Source organism: Manduca sexta, chromosome 25, assembly GCF_014839805.1.
Source record: "Manduca sexta isolate Smith_Timp_Sample1 chromosome 25, JHU_Msex_v1.0, whole genome shotgun sequence".
Taxonomy (NCBI): Eukaryota; Metazoa; Arthropoda; class Insecta; order Lepidoptera; family Sphingidae; genus Manduca; species Manduca sexta.
In genome coordinates, this window is record NC_051139.1 from 15,474,309 (window position 1) to 15,500,797 (window position 26,489).

Consider the following 26,489-nt stretch of genomic DNA (forward strand, 5'->3'; position numbering starts at 1 on the left):
TACCAAAATTATTTTCATTAATTAAATAAAGGATTTTATTGTAAACGATATAGATTCTTCATCATTATTAACTTTTTCAAGAAACACTGACGTCATTAGGGTTATCACAAACACGTATAATAATTATTTTTAATACTATGACTCATAAGCCACACCGGAATCGACATCTGTATATAAGAATTCGCCCTAAGACAAACCGCCCCCACCAAGCCAAATACCATTAACAAACCAGTCCCAACCTCAAAAAAAATATATGACGAATTTACACCTAAACGAAGATAATTGTTATAAATAGCGCATCAATGATTATAACATTGTGACACAACCGATCTCGGTCTCTAGAGATGACCGCATCTGCTCCTGGGCTGCGCTGACTCACCGAATCCATTATTCATAACCGACAGAGGTAAATATGAATGAAAATTATAATTATAGTGATTGTTTTATTTATCAATAAAATAACTAATTTGATGAATGATGCTATACGAAGGTATGGGAAAACTCTACGGCCATCCTACACAATTTAAACTCCATTAATTTAAAATATCAAGTCACCATAGTTATGAACAGCGACATAATTTCGTTAGAAATGGTACAACGACCTTTGCCGGTAATTTTTTAAAGACCTTCACTACATTAACATCACAAGCAACACAGACTACATAAAATTAGATATTAATTTTCTCTTTCATCCTCTTATATAACGATAAGGAAAGCTCAATCAGATATGAATCATACATCATCACAATAAGGCTCACGCGACCTCGATACTAAAGGATCTGGATGCCCGATGACCAAACGAAGCACGGCGGCTTTACTGCATCCGGTAACATGGCCTTATTCTACCGGACTCATATGGGATGATAACAGGCGAAATAGATTCAAAATGGAACTATACTATCAGACATGGAGGCTTTTAGCATAAGTTACGGAAGGAAGGAAAGCTAAAACCAATTCCAGGGCTCTTATTGAATATGTTATAATGTTTTCAAGGCTCTATACAGTAAAGGAACTCCCGCAATATTGCTTAATCTACTAAGACTCGGACTGACCGTAAAACTGCAGCGAGAGAGGTCACTCATCAGTCACGGAGATTGGAGTCAGCTACAGTGGCGAAGGGTCCATAAAACTCGATCCCTACCAACTTGCCTTTCGTAACATATGTAAAATCTAATTGTGATTAGAATGATTTACAGACCACATGTATGTTACCTATACTTATATTGTGACGGGTTGACGGGTGACCTTTCCAAAAATTTTAACTCTTTGACACTGGTATTAGGATTCTGATGAATATGCGAACACAAGAAAAGGCTTTCATTTCAAATAGCCTTTCTGTAAAATAATAACATACTCGAGCCGGGCCATTCAATAAAGCTGTCGGCAAAACTGACTGTGTCGTTCACTACCACGCTGCAAGGTTTGATAAAAAGAAAAGTAACTAGAATCTACGTCATTAAAATCGTTAAATTATTACAAAACAAAGCCCACATTACTCCATAAGTCATGTAATTTATCCTACATTTGGAGATGGAATTGTCGTTATAACATGTAATTTGTATGACATTGTGTGACATAATTTAAGGTTTGGATGAGAGCATGCTAGATTAAAGGCCCTGGGTCGTTAGCATTACCGCCTGACCTCTTTCTATCGCCATGAGGAAAAATTACGACGTCTAGTGGTCTAGACGCAGTCATAAATACTTGCCTGCGTAAACATTCTTCGGGACTGGTCGACCTCTTTTCTTGATAGATTTATTTAAATAACTCATGCCTTAACCAGCCTTAATATAATTCTGTGATACTTTTTTATAGTGGTCGACTATCGCCTGAATGGGTCCCCTTAAAGAAAGCTATCACAAAAGAAGAAACAACTAATGCAGGATTTTTGCTATCAGTCTAGAAGGAAAATTGAGAAAACGAAGACATATTTTGGACTTCGAAGGTTTACATAAGTCTTAGCAATGAAAAATTTCTATGCAATTCGACAAGCAAGTCTTTAACTATAATCATTAACATTGCAACCGAGAATTTAATTGCAAAGAAATGCGTAGCTATACATTGCGCTTCTCACCTTGAGACATCAGATGGCAAGTCTCATGATGGTCAATAATTACATTAAATCACCCAGAAAGGTAACGCACGCTATCATCAGTTGGATAATTAAATAATTTATAGTCAGTCATAAAGTCGGATCAATTAAATATTCTACAAATTAGAAAACGTCTCTAAAATTCACTCTTACATTTCTGATATTCATAAGTTCCTAAACAAGTCGTGTTTCCATTCGAAATAAAACATTGCTGATAATACAATTTGCTTCCGATAAAACGGTAGGTTCGACATGACATTACACGACGAAAGTAAGTTCGAATTAGTATAGAAAATTCAGGGATAGTTATTAGCAACGAACATTATATTATGTGATAAAATATTCTACTGAAATGAGACCTAATGTTCAACTTCAATAGGATATGAAGATCCCCACATCTTTACTATCATGACCGACTGAGTAACCCGTTTTTTTAGACCAACTCTCCACCGACTAATCATAACCCTATCTAGTCTTAGGGATGCTAATATCCGCGCTACCGATAAACATCCGACCTACAAACTAATTCGATTATAATAATAACTTCGTCGTCACTATATTAAATGTTTATGCAAATTAGTAAAGTTCATTAGGGCACGCCACGAATTTTAATAACTTCATTATAATCAATTACATTTAGTGTTTTATGGAATACCTTTCGTGCAGGTTTGGTTTCCGCTGTAAACCCTTAAACGATTGTGAATCCGTTATGCATTAACTATTATAATACACCAAAATTATACTGTCCTGTGTCAGACCTAAGAGATTGGGGTACTGCGAGGGAGGCTTACAGTCTTACAAGAGACCCAATGAGCTTAGTGAGGGGATGAACCTGTCTACTCTAGTTCACAACCGTTCAACGACTTCTGCGCCATAGTGGCTTTCATTGACAAGCACATTATGCACTACAATTTTTTTTTTAAGTTGGTATTAGTATTAGGTTGTTAACCTTTACAATAACTTACGAAAAGGAATTAAAGTATACGGAGTTAATTATTAAAAACACCAAACCAAAGACTTTCTTCAAACTGCGTATAATTTTCTATTTGTACACAGAACAGATGATCAATAAATATACCATTACTAAAGCCTTGATCGAATTGTCATTATAGTAAAGAAACAACCTTTTAAACTTTTACATGTACTACTATTAAAGATTGCTAGAAAACCAAACTATTGTTTACCAGTAGATTTCTTGTTACTTAATAATTAAGTTGTTTTCAAATTGACGACAAAGCATATGGTCAGTTCTGCGAACTAACGAAGTGGTAGCTATCCATATACAATTAACTTTTTTATACAATATAACATTTTGTAATCTATCCCAATGAGTTATTTGAGTATGTACCATGCAAGCAATGAATTTAATATCGAACGTATACATTTTAAAATACATTTGGTTTTTAAACCAATCAATAAACAAGTTAAACTAGTAGTCAGTAAATAATTGAATCTTCAGCCAATATTTGTTTCGAGTCTGGGTGTTGAGAGCCTATATATTATAGCTCTACTTCTATATAGCTATAGATTGTATTATTAAAACGTATATAAGATATTAAATTTAAATCCTGATACGTGTCAGCGCATACAACACAATATTTATATATTTTATATTATATATTTTACTAACTTTTCCTCCCGGTGGCGAAATACTTTGCGGGATAGAGTTCCCGCTTTTCCCGGGATAAAATATAGCCTATAGTTTAATTTAGATCTCTAGCAATACATCGTTCAGAACTACATTTAATATCACACAATACTTTTAGCGTGATTTTTGTACATACAGAAAAATAAAAATTCTTAATACTGTTATTTTGGCTTCTGTTCTAATAAAGACCTCCATATTAGCTTTTCAATATCAACAATGTACAGACACCGTCCTGTTAGAACTTTATCACATCTAAAGATGAACGCAGACTTACATACAAAAGGTTTTATAAATGCTTGTACTTACTTAGGTCCCGGCTCTCCCTCAGCCTCGCACTCTATGATGAACGGCTTGTCCACCTCGCCGGCCTGCGCCACTTGGAACAGGATCTCCTCTTGCGTCGGCTGCTTCACCATCTTCGGTGGTGACGTCACTGCGCAACATCATCATGCATTGAGTCACGAGTCATAATGGAGTGACATTTTACGAGATGTTTTATGGTTTATTACGCATTTTCCGGGCAACGTTCAACTTTATCTTTGTATTGCTCACTCGCTCTGCATTAAACTTAAGATGCAATGATTTAAGGAATTTAATTTTGTTCAGTTTACAGTCACTCCCTTCACCCGCTAACTCCTACTGTACTTAGAGCCTGCATCCTCTAAAGCCAATAATTTCGTCTCTAGTAATTTATAACTAACATTAACAATTATTTGTCATTGGACGAACGAAACACATGCCAGAATATGAAATGGAGAATATTCTACAAAATTGTATGTAATTTATGAATTGAGAGAACCCATGCGAGGTCTGTCGGGAGAGTCCACGTTTCCTGTTTACACAGCAGTGAGTTGAATATTTTCAACAATTACCTTTCGAGTAGTTTCGAGTGGCTAACCCGATAGCAGTCATTTACCCAACGTGTAGTCCTTCAGATCGGTTTATTTAAATCACGCTTATATTGAAAGGTATACTCAATTTTACATGTACAGCTCTCCACAAATCTTAAACAGCTTACAATACGTTTCTGACCTGTTTTTATGGTCAAGTTCATATACAACACAATCAACCTCATTTTCAAGATTTCTCTGAGTAATCTAAGCTAAGTATGAAGGAATTGAATTTAAAAGCTAACTGGCTAGACAACGTTCTACAAAATAAAATTTGATCTAACAATAACTCTATAAGATAATTATCATTAACCAATTCTCATATTACGTCACATAGTTCATGTAGCTAATAATAAAAACAGAGCTATAACTCTGGTAACTTGACAAAATAAAATTCGTCCGCACATTACCACATTTGGCGTTATTTGTGACAGCATTTATGGTATATTTGCTGTCATGCCTGCCATTCACATTAATTTCGTCTAATTAAGACTTCAAAACACGTGTTAACGTATTTTATACATAAAGTAGAATATGCTTATCATAATATTCTAAGGGGTACAGCCGCGCTACAAAACAATTTTGTTATAATAGAAACAAGCTCTTTTGATCGGTATCATAAAGATTATATTATAATGTTAGGTTCAAATATGTTTACAGGAGTAATAAATCAGTTTTATTCAGATCTCAAGATCTCTCAGATCGGTGCGTTTGCATTTTGCCGATGCGGTCCTTTTGCTCATTGATATTGCCAAGAACCACCAAATCGTATCTTATTCATATTTACCTACCTTAAAGGTTCTACGAAAAAACGCACTACGTATGTACATATGTGTGGTGGGTCATTTGAGTTATGAATGATAGAAGTACTAATCAAACAGTAAGTATTTCCTTCTACTAATCAAACAGTATCATTACGGTAACGACTTTCCTTTAAATGCCGCACTCACTGAACACGTATACTTTAGTTATTTATACCGTAGCGGGAAAAACAAAATGCAAGCAAATATCCACCTAAATAACACTGACGTCACAAAGGTTTCATTGCAAAACAAAATATTTGTTGAGACTACTTTTCCTTCCCTGAATATTAAGATAGGAATTCTCATCTCAGACAGCATCTTCATTCAATGCTAGTTTTTTTCTGAGCCAAGTTCGATACTACAATAGCCTGCGATACGATTGCAACAGACCGGCCGAGTCGCGACTATTCTTGTATTGTAGGACGAGAAATACACAGCAAAAAACCGCTCTTTGCTTTGGGCCTCTGCCCGGTCAAGCGGAACGGACATTATTATTGTTTTCTTACTTGTTTATGTGAAAATAAAAATTATTACAAAAGTCTTTATGTTATCTATGCTACTTTCAGTATATCAATGACCTAAGGAAATATGAATTTAATGCACAAAATGTCCTCAACTAAATATTTGGCTGTCATTAACATTCATGCATTATGTCTTATACAATCGCCCAACAACATGTTACTACGTTACACGTAATTATAATGACAATAAAAATCGAAACGAATCGTTTGAAAAGGTCTTATACCAGCCGATTAGAGCTGCGTAATTGTGGAAGGTAGTGAGTTCGGACACCAGGTTAGGCAAATTCATTTGTGATAAATTGTTGATTGAGTAATTTCTGCTAGGCTGGATTGGTTCCTATAAACACAATTTGCCATAAATGAAATTGATAAAAATTGCATAAAATATTATATAAGTTATATAATAGTATGGTATAGTGTCTAAATGTAAGAATTTTAATATTTGAATAATTAACACAAGCTGTAGAATTACACCAAATAGTAGAATGTTTAAAATAAATCCAACTAATTTATAAAAAGTCCTTATACTTTAATCTGCACAATTTCTTGAACACCACATTATATAATTGACTTTCCTGGTACAAGTTTTCATATACAAAATAACAGAAGACAGGATGTAAATTATTATAAATAGTGAGATGAAACAAATAGCTCACTGAATAACTGTTCTCAGAAATTTAATAAATTATAAATGAAATGAATTCATATATTCTATTTCACTCAGAATTATAATAAATTATTCTGCATTATGTGGTTAATAATAATAAGAAGCTAATATGTGGAAAACAGGAAAATATTTTGTTACTAATTTTCTATACTTTATAATGAACTTTCAAGTTGGATGGAACCTTAGCTTCATTTCATTCTATCAAATCTTACATAATCCTGTATTTATTTTGATGTAAATAAAATTAAATTCCAGTATTGTGACAAGAAAATATAAAGGGGTTATAATTTTAGCTTATATAATAATAGAATTTATTAAAAGTATGCGCGGTACAGCTACCATTTGGAGATCTTGGCTTTAAGTACTATAAAAGTTTACTTCTATGAAATTTAATAATACATTGATGAACGTTGAGATCTTGTTTAATTTTTGCTGTAAACTACTTTATCCCTAAAGTCTAATGGATGTGAAGTTTAAAAAAATATTAACAAAAAATTTTCCTAAAATTATTTAAAGCCTGATCTAATTTAAATTTTCCAATATAATTTTATGCAGAAACGGTGTTATAACATAGTTATTAGGTAATATAGTTATGATATTGCAATAACGTAATAATCATTTAACCAGGAAAGAATAATATAATATCTGCATGATAATCAATTTGTGTCCAAATTATCCCATTGCTAAATCAGTCACAAATTCCAGATTTCAGGCTAATACTGAAAAGAATAACTCAATATCTTTTAATTATGAAATTTTCTGTGGCCACCAATTATGAGACAGTTTCTAGGCATGTGTATGATCCAGATTAATTGCTTGTATTGTTATGACCTTGGCTAGAGACGTGATTGAGTTTTTGATGTCATTCCACGTTTCTTGTTGAATTACTCAATGGAGTTGGTCATCAATGACACTAGACAATGTGTTGGATATGTAGGTTATTTAATTTAAAAAACATCCAATACAGAGTAAGAAATCCACAGATCAAGACTAGAAAGTTTAATTGTAAAACAGTCATCTCTATGGTTCGGAATTTTGTAATGTGTGGTCTGTAATCGATTTAACAACTATTTGAAAATATAGAATTGTTATTAGATACTTTTTACTTTTAAATTTTAACTAGTTTTTATTCTTAGCTTTGCCTGTGTGATAAGGTTTTTCCGGAATACTATACAAAGTTACTTCCGCATTTCTATTATAAGTATGGATTAGAAGTTAATATTTTCAAACAATTTGTTTCGATTTTTATTGTCATTATAATTACGTGTAACGTAGTAACATGTTGTTGGGCGATTGTATAAGACATAATGCATGAATGTTAATGACAGCCAAATATTTAGTTGAGGACATTTTGTGCATTAAATTCATATTTCCTTAGGTCATTGATATACTGAAAGTGGCATAGATAACATAAAGACTTTTGTATCACTAAGCATTTTGAAATCATTTCCTATAGCTTGTTTACAACCAATGTTTTTCCTACAAGCTGCTTTTGATTTAGATTTTTGGGATAGTCATAACAAAAAACAATTCTAACTAGATCCATGAACCATTTATTACTTATATAAAATTCTTAGCAATTCATGGTATATAATATATTTCTCTCAAACTGTGATGGTTACAAGTGGTATTGCAAGTTTTAAGTTTAGAAACATCTAACATGTAGTAAAAGGCATTTATCCTGCATTCCACCAATTACCCCACTTTAGTCATAATCTAATAAAGAAGGTCATTCACAACTATTGATTATTGGATATATGTTACACTTCTAAAACACACGAGACTTTTCAAAAACAGTGAACAGTGAACTTTAGTAAAGGTCGTGTGAAACAGAGTGTAAAGCTTGCACCGGCGATGAAAGGGACTTGCCAATGCACTATCGTAGACTCCTAGCGTAATTTAATTATACAGATTTATAGGAAAAAGTTGAACGAACCCAGCAATCGATGAACACAGATATATACACAAATAAACGTAAATAATACTCACGTAACGCCGCCGCCTGCGCCGCTAGCGCGATAAAACACAGAAACGTCGTACCCATGGTGGCACAACTCCTGCCGTGTACAACTCGTGTATCTAACAAGAATACAAATAATACACTTTAAATTACAGCCAAACACATTCCCCCGGCACACATGTTCACCGCACACGATGACCTAATCCGAATAAAGCTTCGGCCACAATGACAACACCCACTAAAAATAGTAACGACAAATTCACTAAATTGTCGCCCTCTTATGACACAAAAAGTTGTTACGAGAACTAAACATAAGACGCGAAACCCTATGCCCTTCCAATTACACAATTTCACCGCGAACTGTGACTGCAAAACCGCACAATCTCACTATTTGTTGCAGTACACGGCAAATCAATAATTTACAATTCAATAAGGCTAGTGCAGTATTTATAATAACGCGGAACGATTACTTTGACATATATTAAGTAAATAAATTACCTAGGTATGTGTTTTATTATAATAACATCGCGAAAACGATCTATAATTCTTAAATACGGATATTTTATAGGCGGGGCCTCTGAGATTCGCTGTCGTTCGTTCGTTCAACAATTGACGGTTCAATGACTGGCGTACCATAGAGCATAACTGAATCTTTTTTGCACCTTGGTTTAAATTTTTTCTCATTCGTTCCTATTCACGCATAACTTTATCTCAAGGATCCCGGTATGAAGCCTTAAAGCAAAACATTAAAATAGATTTATTTATATATTAGATTACATATCAATAAAGAATTACTATGATAATATTAATTTACTATTGTAGACTGAGTTATAATCTTGGTCATGTTGGAAGTGATCACTTATTTACCTGATAAATTCACCCTTTTTATTGTATGGAAAATAATGAATATATTTATAAAAAAGAAAAATGTACTAATTTTTATGAATTCTATTTGACCTTATAGTATCTATGATTAACATATTGACGCGCACAAAAAGACCGCGAAATTTAAATTTACCAACCGTTACAAAATTAAAACATAAATGCCAATCATTGTCAAATTATAGGAATTTATATTATTTTATTGCCTTTTTGGTTAATTTCTATCTAAAATTTAAATTATTTCAATAACATTACTACCAATCATTTTCCAGTATGGGTAAGTTACAAAATATAATTTAAACTATAATATGTAGCCACTAGATATTCTTTTAGATCTAAACTAGTTTGAACAATGACGTTTTACAAATAGACGCGTCATACACTAACAAAATGGCACATAAAAACGGCGCACTACTTGCTATATTCACGTACCTATACATATAATTACAAATTGGCTCGAAGAAGGAATAAAAAGATGCAGCACACATTTGTTAGAAAAGGATATATATACATCAACAGTTACGTAACAACGTTAGTGCCGCACGCTCATTGGCTGTTAAGTCGGGCATTTACCTTACTTTCGTCTTGCCAGTATTGAGCTCGGACAACGTATCTATGTAATGAAAACATCTTAGAGTTTGAAGACATTTTTTTTGCTTCAAATACATTTAACAACAGACGACCGACCATTTTCAATTTGTATTTTTAAACTTATTAGTCATAACATTATCTTCTTCTGCCCGGTGATATCCCAGCTTAGTGCCCCCCCCCCCCCATTCTACTCTTATGCCTCCACTTCGCATGCTATTTCTTTATTATCCATATGGTTTTTGCTACATGGTGCATATACCCATTTAATGGACTTGTTCAGAATTTGCAATTTATATTTTTTAGTCAATTAGTTGCGGAATGTTGTGTCCGCGTAAAAAATCTTTCCTGCTACAAAAAGTTCCTGTATGCAATGAAGTTTTAAAAATATCTTAACCTATATCACTGAAGCCGTACATAAATCCAATAGTACACCAGCGCCATCTATTAAAAAAACAATTTACTGCGCAACTAAATTACTGGGATAAAAGTAGCCTATATGTTAATTCAGTTTTTAACGTAGTGGTTATATTCTCTTTGATTCAGTTAAAAATAGTAGTTCTGCGGTTACTGCGTTTATTTCCACGCATTTCCGCAAATATTCGCATTAATATTAAACAGATAAGATTTTACTTTATTGATATTTCTTTATAGATGACGTGCGCGAATTAAATTTAAAACCAAACAAAAGCTTCTACCTAACGGAAACGCCGAAAATATCTACACATTCCCAACCTGTGTCCAAGTCAGCCATACATGTGCCGATGGGATACGACTCCATGACCGCCTCGTGTTCCTACAGGAACAACAACTTTCAGAACTCTGACGATGAATACTACAAAAGATATGAACATGACGAAGCGCCCGTAAAGGAATCCAGTTTACACAATTCCAGTTCTCTGAAAGACGGGAAAGTGACTCTCACTGATTCAGAACTGGACAAAATAGAAATCCAGGTGTTCAGCAACGTATCGCAGCAGCTGCAAACCGACGAGAGCTCAGTAAGCAGTCTCGAATCCAATATAAAATTCTTTAAAACAACTGTGCAGGAGATTTTTGATAATTTCTACGCAAATATGAGAGACTTTGAATTGTATAAAAAAAGGTTCCATGAGATATTAGCGAAGAATAGAGAGGATTCGCTCGGCGACATGGAGGATTTTATAAAAGATATGATTCATCACATCATGTCTTCGGATGCGTCGAATGAAAGTAATAAGTCTGAATCTTTAACAGAGAGCGAGGTGAATGCTAAGACATGGTCAGGGCACGGAGATGGGTCTCAAGCTATAATACCTCGAGAAAATACATCAGGAGTAAAGAATACAGATGATATATTGAGAATTATCTTAATGAACGATGGACCCTGTGTACAAATTAAAATGAACGACCGCAACCACCTTTCCGAAATAAACATAAAATCTCCCAACCTTGATGCTGCGAAAAATCAAATCGCGTCTGCGGATAACCTAAAAAAACTGGCAGCTAAAAAACTCCTTTTAGAGAACTATATACAACAAGAAGTGAATGCACCGGATAGAGAAATTCCTGTAAAAGTTTCGTATGCAAAGAAAAATATACATCTGGACGAAGACTTTGCTCCTAACTACAGTGGCGATTCGAAGTCGTTTATGGCCAGACTTTGCAATTATCTGTGCAAGAGATTCCGTAGAAATTCATTTGGATGACTATTAATTTTGTGTTAATAAAAGTAATGTCGTTAACATTTTATTACTGACAGATTGCTGATCGAATACCAAATTTTACCCTCTGCGAATATTAAGTCTAGTTTTTTGTCTATTTTTTGACGATTTCTACATACGGATAAGGAGTAACTGATACAAATGCATGTGCTCTTTACAATTATTATATTAATAATACATTCAACAAAATACTTTACCATGGACTAGATATACAATAAAACAAGGAACATATCACGATTCACAATTCTCTTCGAAGTTGAGCGTGTACCACCGTATCATAGCGATGTGTTTGCTCAACTGCAAGGCGAACTCTTTCTTCATGTGCAGAAACTCCCTTATCACCGGCAGATCTAGCATCACGAACGCCTGCCCATCAATCTCTTCTTGCTTCATCTTATCAGCAATCAGTTTACAATCGTCCGTGCTCCTCAGATAAGCGTATACATCATCAACCGACCAGTCTAGAGGATTCGGTGACAATTTGAGCTTTCCCTTCATCCAGGACATAGCCATGTCCTTCTCAAACATTTTGTTATCAGTCGGCAGTGGGTCATATGTTGTGAACTTGAGTTTCTTGAGCTCCGGCTCCTCTGTGTCGGACACGTCAGAAATATTCTTGGCATCTCGTGAGTTGGAACTGGTCTCGTTGTCGTTCTCCGTGTCGCTGTCGTGCGAGCTCTGTTTCTTGACGCAAGTGTTGTTGTAGATGGTCTCGACGTCCTTCTTGTTCCAGTGCGCCTCCTTCATCTGCAGCGCGAAGTTAGGAAGCTTGGCGCCTCGCGTCTTCATCTCCATCTTGGGGTAGTTGTTGCGAGGCTCGCGCTTGCGCCGCTGTGAGCGCTTGTAGTCGAGCGTGCTGTCGGGTGAGTTGGGCCGGGTGCCCGCCTCGGACGGAGGCGTAGAGCCGGCGCTGTGCTCACTCTCCACGGACTCTTTCTCGTCCTTATTACTCTCGGTCTCCTGGGAAGGTTGCTGCTCCTTCTCTCGTTTCTCTGGAGCTTTTTTCTTCTTCCTTCGGCCATTGACGCTTCCCTTTGGTCTGCCTCGACGTTCTGTTCCATTATCTGAAAAATTTAAATTTACATTTAAGTATTATGACGTATTTATTACATTTACCTCATAATAAACATTTTAAAGTAGATTAATTATGACAGAACATAGTAAAGGTAAAGAAAAACGTTTGAGTTGAATTATTTTTATTTACTTATAAAAAATACTATTGATAAATATAAGTTGAGATGCCATTTTCTAAGTGTAAAAATGTTCAGTGGGGGGAGGTCATTTAGCATTAGGTAACCAACGTTTTGTCTTTTATGATAAATAACATTGTAGGTAATTCTTTAAAGCGTCACTATTTTTAAATAGAATAAAAAATATACTAACGGAATGTGGACTTGTCGACGTTCTGGCAGTTGTTGGGGCAGGCGGCGGGGTAGTGGTCGGGCCCGAACAGGCTGGGGCAGGCCTGCAGCGCGCCGCACACGCGAGCGCAGAACGCGCCCACGCCCGCCGCGCGCGCCGCCACCGGCACGTACGCGTGGTACGTGCGCGACTTCAGCCTGCGACACGCGCGCAGTGAACATACTAGCAAATGCAACATTCTACTCACAGATATTGCATCAAGCTTAAACTACGTTTAGACTAGCAATATGTTGCACAAGAACTACCAAATGCGTTAATTACACTAGTGACAATTCCCCGATTCGTCGCAAGGCCTGTAAGCTTCTAAATGGGCAAAGAATTTTCAATTTAATTTAGGAACCGAACCCTATAATACAGAGCCCAAATACATTTGGTACCCTTATTTCAATGGATTCAATGTATACTCACTTGGCCCTCAGCATCTCCAGTCTCATTCCCTCCTCCGGTGGTCCCTCCGACTCCCAGTCCTTCAAAAGCTTCGCCGGCTTATACGACGCCGAGATGATCTTATTCAGGACCTCCTTCAGCACCAGCGACAGTGGTCCAGGACCCACGTGCTTGGGCAGTTGCGACAGCTTATTCCTACTGATCGACGGACCCGCATAACACTTATAATTAAAGTATATCCTATCACACCATTCGTCTGAGCTTTTAATGTCTTCTTTAACTTTGGCTTCCTCAACTGGCTTGGTCTCTTTAATCGCAGTTATATCAGGTATATGGAGTGCGTAATTATTACTATCGCACCAGCCAACTGGGAAGAGCAAGTCACTGTCTTGTGCGTACCAAAATTTCTCGCCAATAGGCAGAAGTTCTACGCATAACATGTGTTCTACTATCGCGTCCACTGACGCCACGTGGATCTCTTCATGATTCTGAGGGTTGACTGCTTCCAACTTCATATTAACTTCGATCCCTTCGAGCGGCTGTTTGGTTCCAAAACAGTAGTCTGGCGCGGGCACGGATGACGTCATGGACAAATACTCGTCCCAATCGAAAGTACCCTCTTTCCATATTTTGGGCGTTTTGAATGCTATGCCATGCTTCTGCGCCCAGCCTATGGGATATATGTAGGGGTGCATGCAGTCGCATAGCCACGCCATCTTGGTGTCCTCGTGGTCTTCCACATGGTCGTCGATGACTACCAGGAAGTGGAAGTTGTTAAACACTTTGAATACGGTGGCGGGACGGACGGTCCTCATGTCTTGCGGGTTCAGGGCTTCTAGCTTCATTCCGGTAACGAAATTGTGCGCTTCGAGGTTTGGGTTCAGCTGCAAATGTATTAAGAGTACTGTAGTTTTTTGGCAATGACTGAACATTTTTGATCGATTGGTACGACTATAAGCTTATAAAGTTATGTCGCTACTAGTAATTGTATACCCTTACCATGAACAGGTCTGCTGGCGTGGGTTCCTTGATGGATTCCTCGGCGCTCTGGCGTAGCTGCGTGCTCAATTTATTCTTACACGAGAACTTGTTCACTTTGCCTGGGTACTTGAACTGCCATGGGGAACCCTGGCAACAAACAATCCTCACAATGATATATATGCTTGTGAAATCCATATATATTGCTTTTAGAACTGAATGTTATAACGTAAAGAGCTATGTGGCGCCTGATATGGATATCACTGATGCATGTAAGCAAATGAAAGGCTTTTACCACTTGAACATAAAAGGGATCTATTAGAAACAACGAATATCTGATAAATTTTAAGTTTGTAATAAATGAATGTTATGAACCTTGTTGGTGACGTATCCGAAGCTGCTGAGCCTCGTGTTGGTGAAGAATATCCAGAACTGCGGCTGGTCGTCGTCAGCACCATCATACCGCAGCAGCAACCGCCCGCCCACATTCTCACACACCTGCAGACAAAGATATAATTTTGTAATCTAATTGTATACTTATGGCGGTAGGTATTTCGTTTTCCAGAGTCCGTTTGAGAAATACTATTGTAATATCAATTTCTGCCTCTGAACCGTAGTCCAAACGCTATTGTTTTACGATTTGTAAGGATCTGTAGCAAATACAGTGAGTTCATTCGCCTGGTAGTATACGTGTGGCCCATTATAGCAGCACTGCCCAGTTTTTAAACACGAAATAATGTATGGCGCTGCATTTGTCAATGCAAACCAATTTATCTATATTAAGTTTCGTAATCCCAAGTATTTACAGTAAATTAGATTGGCGCCCGCTGCCAAAAGTTACTCGAGGTGGAGTATGGCACTTAATATTTAATTACTCCAACTGTGGGGAATTCTCGCATTCTGTTTGTTGACGCGGTAATTTCTGTAGTCGTTGTCTCTCTAACGTGAAATCCCCGTATATTGTAGCTTTATCGTTATAAAAATGCACAGCGTTCTTTAACTTTCAAATAAGAAGGAATTGTGCGCAGAATATTTGCATTTTTCTCACTTTATCACGGGACGGATATACCCTTGATGAAATTTTGATACTGATTGCGCCTTCCCGAATTGTAAACTTGGAGTTACGATGTTAGTTAACTCTATAATACCAAAAAAAACTAAGCGATCTATACTATATTAATAATGTCGTGCTTCGTCTTACAAATTGCCAACCTCAAAATGCAGAAAAATAGTTTATATAACTTAAAAAACACAATATTCATAGCTCGTTAAAACCTTGAGTGAATACGGAAAATATGCGAAATTCGAAACAAGGAAACGACCTTCCACTGCGCTAAACGTACGCGCTCCGTATCACAATTATTATATTTTCGTACAAACATTAATCACGTGGCTTAGTAAGTAGCTTATTATAGGAGAGAGGGGGGGAGGTCACTGATGATACAAATTCAAATCTTGGATATTAGAGTTAAAAATAAATAAGGTTTTGACGATCATGCGGTTTGTGACAGCGAGCGCGCTACCACCGCGTTGTCTATTTTTGCCACCGAACATTATGTTCTGGTTTGGCGGAAATGGGGGCGAATAATTTTAAAGTTAACCAGATGTGAGCCAGAGTAGAATTGAACAACATTAGCTCATTTTATGTGCTTTTATTCGCGCCAGTATAAATGTTATTGAAAATATTTGCGGCAATAAACTAAAAATCATGTGATGTGTCAATTCACACATAATATACCATTCTAGTGGAAAAAAGTCTGATGGCCCTAATTTTGAGAGTGTAATAACATTTACTAGCATCATAGTACTTTTCATCTAGGTAATGTTGAACGTTTCAGGATTCGCCCTACGCAATGCCATCTAGTACCTTGCCAAATCCGGACTTTTGTACCTTTACCATCACACTTCTTGCAAACTTAATACAAATCCTGGAAAAACTTAAATCGCAACCTTAAAGGCCATTTTCAATAAACTATCCCAATTTTTAACTTCGATCTGATACCAATAATCTCATTAAAGAATGTCATTGTCAGTAAGCATATAAAAAACTGTTCTAATTGGTACATTTTCGCGCTGGATCGAAAAACCTACTCACCGTCGCAATCCAGTATCTGTACGGATCCAAGGTATTCTGGACCTCGACTTTCATCTCCACCTTGATCCTATCTATGGGCGACAGTCCCTTATTATTCAGCGCTTCTAAAGATACCGACTGCCCATTCAGGAGCACCTTCTGCATCATGTCTATTATAGTGTCCCCGTACTTCTCGTTGATCTCGTCCGGCGGTTCGATAAGCTCATCGTATTTCCCGCACCAACCCAGCGGGTGCACCTTCGTGTTTGATATGTCGCACCAGAAATCTGTGTCCGCACCTAGGATGAAATTGTTGGTTCAAGAGATTGATTTTTTACAGTATCCGGCATGAGTAATGAGCACAGAGGAACAATGGTTGCGAGATCGCGTATGTATAAATTACATAAGCCCAATAGAAAACGAGCATCGACTAAGAAACCAATCGCGTGAAACGTTTGAGTGAACGACGGCAAACTGATCAATCACGAGTGTGCTCACGACTCATGCCTCTATCTAAATGATTGTTTTTTCACATTTCTAGAAGTGTAGAAGTCAGTTACAGGGGTAAACAGTAGCTTATAGATCATTTAAAAATAAAAATCTGATTGTATTGACATATTTAACGACTCGCTTCCTATCTTCAAAAAGAAAATATTGAACTCGCTTGTTGAAACCTAAATTTAGTTTTATATTCAGTCTTATATTTAGAATATACTGCACTTATGGTGCAGCCAATTGTTAATTGTTATGTATTTAAAATGTTCATGCTGTGACAGCCTGTAATTGAAACAGCACTGCAGAAATTACTTACCCGAATTCTTAAAAAAAAACTATGTAAGGTGTATGTTTTGTTGGCTGTTCAAATAAATAAATAAATAAATAAATTTAAATTAGTGAGAGAACTTTTATATTTCTAACAGTAGGTGCAGAATATAACGTGTTTCAAACCAACAAGCAAAAGCTTCATCAGCATAATGATTTTACTTTGGATCTATATCTATACTGCACTGGTATTATAAAGAGGTAAATTTTGCAAATTTGTAAATGTGAAACTACTGATTAAAAAAATACTTTAGCTACACTATTCCGACATAGGCTACGTTTTTTTACTCCATTTCTTTATCCCAAAATAAGTCACCCCCCCAAGATCGAGCAAAACATTCAGGAGTTAAAAGTGACGTGGCTGAAAATCCTACCAATGAATTTGATGCGTAGTAGATGGCCGCAGACCATGGTGATCTCGGCGATCCAGTATATGTCCGGGTTGTTCTTATGGCACACCTCGAGCAGCATGCCTTGCTTGATGCCATTGTTAAGGCTCGTCTCCACCTGTAACAAAGATAGGACATGTTACCTAAATGTTATTTTGTTCTTCTTACCGTTTTTTCTTTATACTGCCTAGGTGGCGTAGTTGTATTGTATGCGCGGTACGGCAGCGCTCTGAGGTCCTGGGTTCGAATTCCGGACGCAAGTGATATTTGGGTTTTTCTGCTCAGTGTCAGCCCGGAGTCTGGAATTTGTGCCCGATATGGCGACAGGCTCGCTCTCTATCACATCATGGGGCGGAACACACTTGGCGAAAGCTGTGTACCTTGGTTGCGCCTCTGCAAACTCCTTCGGGGGTAAATGCGTGATGTGTGTTTGTTTGTTTTGCAAACCAAGAAATAAGGTAAGTAAGCTTATGCCGGATACAGGTAAATTAGTATGCGGATTGTAAGGCGTTTAACTCAACCACTTAACTTGACTCTTGTTCATAACCTTTTATTAAATAAGTACCTTTTATTCTTAAAAATTTAAAGGCCATAAAGTTGGTTCAGTAATTCCGAAAATGACAACTTTTTTGCCAACTAAAATAAAGTTCGCATTTGTGTTAGGTCTGGTTGTTAATACTGTTGTTTTTCGTGTGGTAAAAACACAAGGTTTTTAATATTTATCATCGCATCCGGTATCATTATCCTCTAGTAATCCGGATTCGATGTGTCGCGTCCTGATAATTCATAAGAGAGCTCTAGAATTACTACACTTGCATGTATTTAAAACCGGTATGACTACGCTGTAGATGTTACTTTAAAGGTTGATAAGCCGATGCGTTAGGAAATATAATATCACTGCCTCGAAACCGTCATGCAATCATCTCCTAGCTTATGCTGATGTCGGTGCATTTTGTACAATGATTTAAATATTTGAAGATCGAAACAACCTCTTCGGTCCTTCCATTTTTAATCCCTTATGCTTTCCTTTGAAGTCTATATCGCATTATTTATTACTCTATAATTACAAGTATTTATTTTGACTGTTTTGGTGACGTAGTTGTATTGCATACGAAGTACGACTATCGCACTAAGGTCCAGAGGTTGAATCCTGGGTCGGACAATTTTTTTTTTAACTAAGCCCTAGATAATTACTCAGTCGCAGCTTGGAATCCGGGAATTAGCGGAGTTTTTACCCCTGTGCCAAAGCACATAAAGCCGTTGATTCTGATCCTAATGTCGGGTCACATAGGATTTCTGCCTCACCGCATTAGTAAAGGAACCGACAGTGCACCCGTATATTACGCACTCACTTATATAATATACTAGCGACCCGCCCCGGCTTCGCACGGGTGCAATGCTGACTATTTAATGGATGTTATTATTATACATATAAACCTTCCTCTTGAATCACTCTGTCTATTAAAAAAAACCGCATCAAAATCCGTTGCGTAGTTTTAAAGATTTAAGCACACATAGGGACACAGAAAGCGACTTTGTTTTATACTATGTAGTGATCCACCATACCTGGCCGATCTCCATTGCGATCGACCGCTGCGGCCGTGGCCGTGAAATAGTACGAAACCTATACATAATAAGTATAACATGATGCAATAAAGAGAACGGATTTCCCGTCGTCTATGGGAAATAGTTAAAGTAAAAAAAAAAAAAAAAAAAAAAAACCGGAATGCCCTATAACTCATATGGTACTTTTGTTTGTAGTTCCTTGCATTAGGTGTTCTATAGTTTATATCAAACATAACTATAGTTTATTACAGCAAACATCTATAAAAATAATTAAATAAAATTAAAAAATTATTAATTAAAAAATAAAAAAAAAATTAAACCGCCTTCAATAACCACTCAAAACCAAAAAATAATTTCACCTAACAGGTATATATTAGATACCAATTTTGGAGTCGGTGTCTAAATAAAATTGCTAATTAAGCTAGACTAAAACAATGTGCTGCCAGCGTACAAAGTCAATATTAAGCACAATTTCAAGATTTGACTAGCTTATGTTTCTTTCATCGGTCCTTATACGACTTCTAAGTGGGATCGACGCAAAACCTTTTCAACTAGTTATCGATAGATTAGATATTTTTAGACCCGCTCGCAACAATCCCGTCTGGGGATATCGACTATTTTATTATCCTGAAAACAAGACGTTGAGACTTGAGAGCCGATAGTTTTATTCTAAAGAAATATTAAGTAATTTTTAACTTAATATGTTTTACCTAAAAATATTATTACCTAAGAACTTAAGAATCCTAAATTACCTAAAATTCCCAATAAGTAAAATGTAGCCACTTAAACCGTCGTTTGGATATATCACTAAATGCAATGTTGTTATCCTTTGGGCAAAACTACCTTTCGAACACTTGATATAACTTTAAAAGAAAATAGATAATTCATATGCAAATTATTCAATGGACACTTACTTTCATTTCAAATATGTATAAGTCGTCTTTAATGGATGACGATTTGCCAGTTTCCAACCACCCGTAAGGGCTTGGCATAACGATATTGCAACTCGATAACAAATGAGATTCAACTCTTGGATTTAACGAGCTCTCACAAGTTACAATTTTATTAAACTATCTAATAGATCGACCAGTGGGTTGAATATTCAATTTCGTCGCAAAGTTTTGCCATAGTTGTATAATCTATATTGTTAAAAAGCTTTAGTTGTAGTTAAAAAAATTTGAATTGAGAGGTAAACCCTAGACGCTGTAATAATAAATCTATGTCATCTTTAAGTCGGATCTCAAATAGACATTTAAGGCATTGAAATATTTAATAAACAAAAATTGAGTTTGAAATACTATATTTCGGATTGTATCGCGGTTTCTTGTAGAACGATTTTTCTCCTGAAGATTTATCGTAAAATAAAAAACACGATAAAATCCGAAAAATAGTTTTAATTTAAGGTATAACATTCGCGTAAACATAAGAAATTAAAACTTAAGTTGTTACTTAAGCATGCATTATCAGTTGAGATGGTAATGTTCAAAAAACGAAACTCAACTGTCAAAATCCGTCAAATGGTGACACTTAAGATATCTGTTCATTAAATAATTACGATCTTAAGATACTGTATTCAACTTGACAGCGTCTCATCTGATTACGCACTCCAGAGCGGAATTGAGTGACCTCTGTTAATACGGCCCCAAAATTTATATTATCGATCCGATTTAGTAAATTCTCTCCCTGTTAAACACTTAATTACTACGGAATACTGTAGGCTACATCTAATCACGTAAACCGATGGTGGGCAGAAGACGGGCAAAAGTTGTAACGTATTAAAAGACTGATGATGAGATGCACTATTCCATGATTTTATCCAATCGTGTCTCAAGTTCTATTAACTGGAACTGGCTTTTAAGTTAAAAGACCCAGTGATATCAATCCTATCTTATGGGCACCGTAAGTGACGGAAAATATTAAATTATTGAAAGACAACTCTCAGAGTTCAGTACTGTAGAGACGTGGGATGAGATCTCAAGTTGTTGGTTTTACCTACTTCTAATCGGTGTCAATTACAGCTTACAAGCAAACCACCGTTCTAGGTTGATTCTTTCTATAAAATATCCTCACTCCTTCCTAGTTCCTTATCCTTTCATTTGGAGATTGCCAAATTCGGAATTTAACGTGTTCATGGACGATCAAGATTATTAAAACGACGTCACCTCTTTGCTTATTTGATGGCCTGCTCTAAAAAAATAAATTTTTGAAATATCACACATTGGGTAACAGAAACGCAAAATTCTGAGGTTTATACGCAGCCGGCACGCGATGCAGTGCTAATGTTACGTCATTTCTCATGATTGGTTTCATTTACCTACATCAATTGGCAATAGCAATTGCGTTTGATGACAGTCAAGGAGGAATCATGACCCATAATATTGGGTAGTTTAAGAGAAGAGTTATGAAATACTAGGTGTAGCTCGCGGCTTCGCCCACGTGAGAAACCTTTGCGCTACAAGTCTCAAAAACATTATAGCGATTAAAAAATCTTTAAAAGTCAGATTTACAAATTATATTATTATTATTTCCCATGTGTGCCAATTACTGGGATAAAAAGTAGCGTATGTAGAAGTGGTTAGAAACAGTTAAATGGATTTCGATATAATTGGGCTGATGGGTAGGCCATGTCCTGGATTAACACACATAATTTTTACCCCGATAATTCGCTCCCATGGGAAATAATGTAATTTTAAATCTATTTTTTTAAATAGATGGCAGCGAAGTCGAACAGTTTTTTAAGGAGTTTTTGAAGCGGTAAAGACTTTTCAGTCCCTAGAAATACCTAGTATCTTCATAACTTTATACACATGCCACTCGCCGCGAATTTTGCAAGCCCGTTTTCTCTCTAATCTAAACTTCGCCTAAGAATTTACAGGATTGAACTAATAGTTCCAAATATAAGCGCATAAAAGAAACGAATTCTTCAGATTTATTTAATAAAGAACTATGATATAATAGGGTGGGTATCCTAACTCTAATCGTCAACATAATATTACATCGACAAACACCGTTCGGATGACACGAATCGAAAAAAGTATAAAAACGTATCAACACAGCACTGGCAAAGGGTGAAATTTTACAAAATGTAATCTAAAGCAAAGAAAATTGTTAAAGTTAACACATTGCGGCCAATTTAACCAAAAACAAAAACTAAGACAAGCACAAATAAACCTAAAAGGGAAGCCGGTAGGAATCAGATTGAATGGACACTTCGCCACTGTACCATAAGATTGAATAGAGAATACTATCGGTTATACATTAACGTAGCTATGAATTAGAGGGGGCATCCAACAGAAGCAAAAAAAACGTCGCCGAGTTTAACGAAAGGCTTGAATCTCGCGAGGCATCTTTAAGCGGACGACATTGGCAAATACGTTTCTAGGATGGGCATTCGTGCCCCAGACCACTTACCCCTGCTATACCCATGCGTTTACACAGGATAAATACCCTAACACTGAATTATGTGATTTTAATAAGTAATGATCAAACGATTTCTAGGGCGTTCTGAACTTATCCATTTAGGGATCGACAGCATGAGTCAGCAGTTCACGACATTGTGCTAACAGTTATTACGAGAGTATCAAGGCTTTCACTTTTAACATACATACGTTTTTTTCTTTCCTTTTCTTTTATGTACAACTTTAAAAAACGAGTATGCCCCTCGGCTAGACGTGAGAGCCAGGCTTCGCCTACTGTACTATTATTTGCTGTGGAATCCGCAGTAGAGCTATATGTTGATCGCTCGAGAAAATGGCCCAAATGTGTCATAAGCACCTTAACCGCAGTAAAACGTGTTAAGAATTGGATAAGGTAGGCAAGGACTATACAGGTCAAACAGTAAGCTGCAATGAATACCCTCTGCACAGGACATCTTCGCCGTCATCTCTAGCGACGGCGCAAAAGTTCCATGAGATATCAAAAATAAAACTAGCTTCTGACGAGGTTTTCCTGTCAAGTGGCGAATATTTTTACCCATAAAAGAACAAAATACGTCACGCCCTTATCACCGAAGGGGTGGTATTGGACTTAGGCTTAAATTAATACTTCTAAGTCAAGAACGCTAGGGCCGAATCTGGATTTGTTACCACTGTGAATGTCCCTATAGTAATGTCCTTATGTGGGCATACTATGTTATAGTAAAAATATATGTGTGATATTCCAAGAAGAATATTTTCCTTTAACATGTGTACCTAATATATATATTTATATACTTGCTTCGTATATATATTATTCGCACGCGACTTAGACTATGACGTCATTTATTGTTATTTATTACTACTGTGATATTAACTTTTAAGCTTTGACAATTTGTAACACAAGATTCGATGTTATATTTTTTGCACAATTCAAGTTAAACATATCTAAAAAGAGTCTAATACAAAAAGAAACCACAAGAAAGCCCAAGTACCAGATGTGGCAACCCTGGATAGATTAGCCTGGTGTAAATTAGAGAAGAGACCCGGCCCTAAATATTGGGAATAGGGTTGGACAAAAGAGAAGTTATATATAGCACATGATTCTATGTCATGTTCAGTAAAAAAATCCAATAATCCCGAAAGATAAATAAACGGCAAGCAAATTTAAGTTTTAAAGTTTTTATTAACATGAAAATTTAACATAATTTAAAATTAACATAGGACCTTGTAAGTGATAAGTCATGATTAAAGTCTTGATAAATTAAAAAAATATGTAGCACAAAGACATTGAAATAATAAAATGTATGTTATGTAAGTACACTATTTTATTAATTATTTAAAACCCTTAAATGCATAGTCAAATTCCCGTGACTATGGTTCTTGGTGATGCTGTGAATTCAAAATATAAATTCATGCGTGTACATGTTTCATATATTTGAATTACTCTTCAGAATGAAGGTCATAAAAATATAACTACAAATAATAACAGATGCAAATCAATATAAAAAATAAATTCATGCTCAAAGGTATTTTAGAAATTATTGAAATACAAAAGATGCACATTCACAAATCAAATACATTAAAATTTGGATTAGATATTGGAACATATTGTCAGAGTCCGTAACTTGCATTTATTATGGCAGTCAAATTAAAATATATCATTGATTAAAGCTATCAATATGTTGTGTATTATTAGTGATCTCTGTCGGCATATTTTTTTATAATTATATATGAAATAAATTCCTAGTTACTTATGTTGTGGTGAATTTAAAGAGCATTAGACCTTGTTTATATTTTACAAATTTATTATATTTTGCTATAAAAATAGCCACAAAGTAAAATTACATAAATTGTAGGGATTTTCTACTGATTTATAGACTGTTAATGTGTACCTGAACAATGCCTTGTTGTATTAATTTATAATATGAATATCAGATGAATGTAGACTAATTTGTATGTCAAAAATATATGAATAATTTAGTTTTTTGGAATAATATAATATTATTTATGTTCAGCAATTTTAATATTTCTGTAGTTTATTTATATTAAGATTATTATAATTTTTTAAAGTGCTTTTATATACTCAAACAGTTTAATAAAATAAGGTGATAGGAAATGGACTATATTATAAGGTCATATTGTTTATATAAAAATAAATAATTCTTGTTTATTTATTATACTTATTATATTATATTTATTATATTATATTATACATATACATATTGTATTGAAATTAAAAATATGACTGAGTTTGTTAACTAATCATGCAAATTTTAATTATACTTTCTAAAAAAAATATTGTGGAACAACATGGTAACTATTAAATAAAATCATTATTCTCAGTCACCTTCAAATATAAAACGTTTTTATTGTTCATACCTGAGAAATATTATAAATTTGTCACAGCTGGCAAAACAAAGATAAGAAAACTACATTTTCGATTTAATAATACTTAATTGCAAAACAGCCAGCCCTTGCACACAGCATATGTGAGCCCTGTACATCTCTTTTAATACATATTGTACATTTATATTAAGAAATTGAAATGATTAACTACACTTACGCTTACAAATTACAATAAACATAAACGCTCTAATGAGTTTTATGTACATTACAACGAACGCTGGTTAAAAATAGATATATATTTTTTTGTGACTTGATCATACCCACTTGTTTTTTTCTTTCGTATATGGAGATTTAAATATATTTACAAGAAATATTAATGATAAATTAATGTTTATAAAGGATATAATTAAAAACATGTATAATAAAAACCATTAAACAATCCTAAAATATTATTATACAACACTAAAAAAAATACTTCGTAACTTACATGGGAAAACAATTCTTCGGGAACAGCGATGCATTTATTTGCTTCTAAATAATTATTCCAATCGAACTCCGCCATTATAATCGGAAAAAAATCAAGTTTGAATTCATTAAAAAAAATATAATTTAACTAAAAACAAGTTAATCGAACGGTCGAACTTGTACGAATTTCAGAATTTCTTTCATATTCATACATTTCATTATCACGTACATCTATCTCAATTTTCCTTTACAATTTTATATAGCTGTTTCGTTCTTTAGGTGAATACTTTTTTAATGTTCATGGCATAAAAACATAATGCCAAATAGATGAAAGAGTAAAATCATAATAATAGTACTTGCACAAGTATATTATAAAGTAATATGATTATTCATGGAAATTACTTAAGTTGAATATAATTGCAATTTACATTTGAAAAATCTTATATTAAGCGTTCATTATAAGATCCTATAGTTCATTTTAAAATGATATATTTAATAATATAATACATTTTAGCAAGTATATAAGTATAGCACAATGTTTATATTAATTGCTAGTAGAATGGAACGTAAGCAATCTAGCTTAGTAGCATTCTATCTCAATTTAGTATTAAGGATTTGCTATAAAAGTTCTACGTAAGAAAGAGACAAGCATGTGTGGTGCATGTGGCGCAACTGTTTTGTGCTAAATCAACACTTTATAGCTTCGGTCATTCGGTTTACGTTACGTCAAATCCATTTTTTGTCTGTGGCATCGTCATCGTAGTATTAACACGATAAAAATACTCCTAATTTTAATGGAGTATTCAATGCAAATTTTTCTTTTTTACTATACCACGTAATTTGATGTTTTAACAAGTTCTAGCGTCACTG

At 35.2% G+C, this 26,489-nt stretch overlaps 3 protein-coding genes across 4 annotated transcripts in view; 1 reads left to right on the forward strand and 2 right to left on the reverse strand.

Annotated features, from left to right (window-relative positions):
* LOC115448761 (neuroglian) overlaps nucleotides 1–9,227 on the reverse strand; it is a 52,721-nt gene extending 43,494 nt beyond the window's left edge. For both annotated transcript variants that reach the window (XM_030176325.2, XM_037442961.1), the window contains exons 1-3: nucleotides 9,080–9,227; nucleotides 8,611–8,700; nucleotides 4,047–4,173 (exon numbers count right to left, since the gene is read on the reverse strand). In XM_030176325.2, the coding sequence (XP_030032185.2) occupies nucleotides 4,047–4,173; nucleotides 8,611–8,665 (182 nt within the window). In that variant the 5' untranslated portion in view covers nucleotides 8,666–8,700; nucleotides 9,080–9,227. The remainder of the gene's footprint in view (nucleotides 1–4,046; nucleotides 4,174–8,610; nucleotides 8,701–9,079) is intronic.
* Nucleotides 9,228–9,555: 328 nt separating this feature from the next.
* Nucleotides 9,556–11,775, forward strand: LOC115448603. Its single transcript, XM_030176079.2, has 2 exons — nucleotides 9,556–9,740; nucleotides 10,706–11,775. Exons 1-2 carry the CDS (start codon nucleotides 9,737–9,739, stop codon nucleotides 11,737–11,739), a joined length of 1,038 nt encoding a protein of 345 aa, XP_030031939.1. The 5' UTR covers nucleotides 9,556–9,736; the 3' UTR covers nucleotides 11,740–11,775.
* A 127-nt stretch (nucleotides 11,776–11,902) lies between these two features.
* Nucleotides 11,903–25,883, reverse strand: LOC115448592 (scm-like with four MBT domains protein 2). Its single transcript, XM_030176070.2, has 8 exons — nucleotides 25,642–25,883; nucleotides 17,812–17,944; nucleotides 16,637–16,914; nucleotides 14,917–15,039; nucleotides 14,563–14,691; nucleotides 13,585–14,447; nucleotides 13,138–13,313; nucleotides 11,903–12,818 (listed from the first exon to the last, which is right to left on the reverse strand). Exons 1-8 carry the CDS (start codon nucleotides 25,714–25,716, stop codon nucleotides 11,986–11,988), a joined length of 2,610 nt encoding a protein of 869 aa, XP_030031930.1. The 5' UTR covers nucleotides 25,717–25,883; the 3' UTR covers nucleotides 11,903–11,985.
* Nucleotides 25,884–26,489: the final 606 nt, after the last annotated feature.

Excerpts from the sequence above, each read along its gene's own strand:
- LOC115448592 (XM_030176070.2), bottom strand. The coding sequence starts at position 25,716 with ATGGCGGAGTTCGATTGGAATAATTATTTAGAAGCAAATAAATGCATC. Across the intron at positions 15,040-16,636 it reads ACAGATACTGGATTGCGACG|GTGTGTGAGAATGTGGGCGG; the intron begins GTGAGTAGGTTT and ends CTTTGTCTGCAG. Across the intron at positions 13,314-13,584 it reads CTGGAGATGCTGAGGGCCAA|GCTGAAGTCGCGCACGTACC; the intron begins GTGAGTATACAT and ends CGCGTGTCGCAG.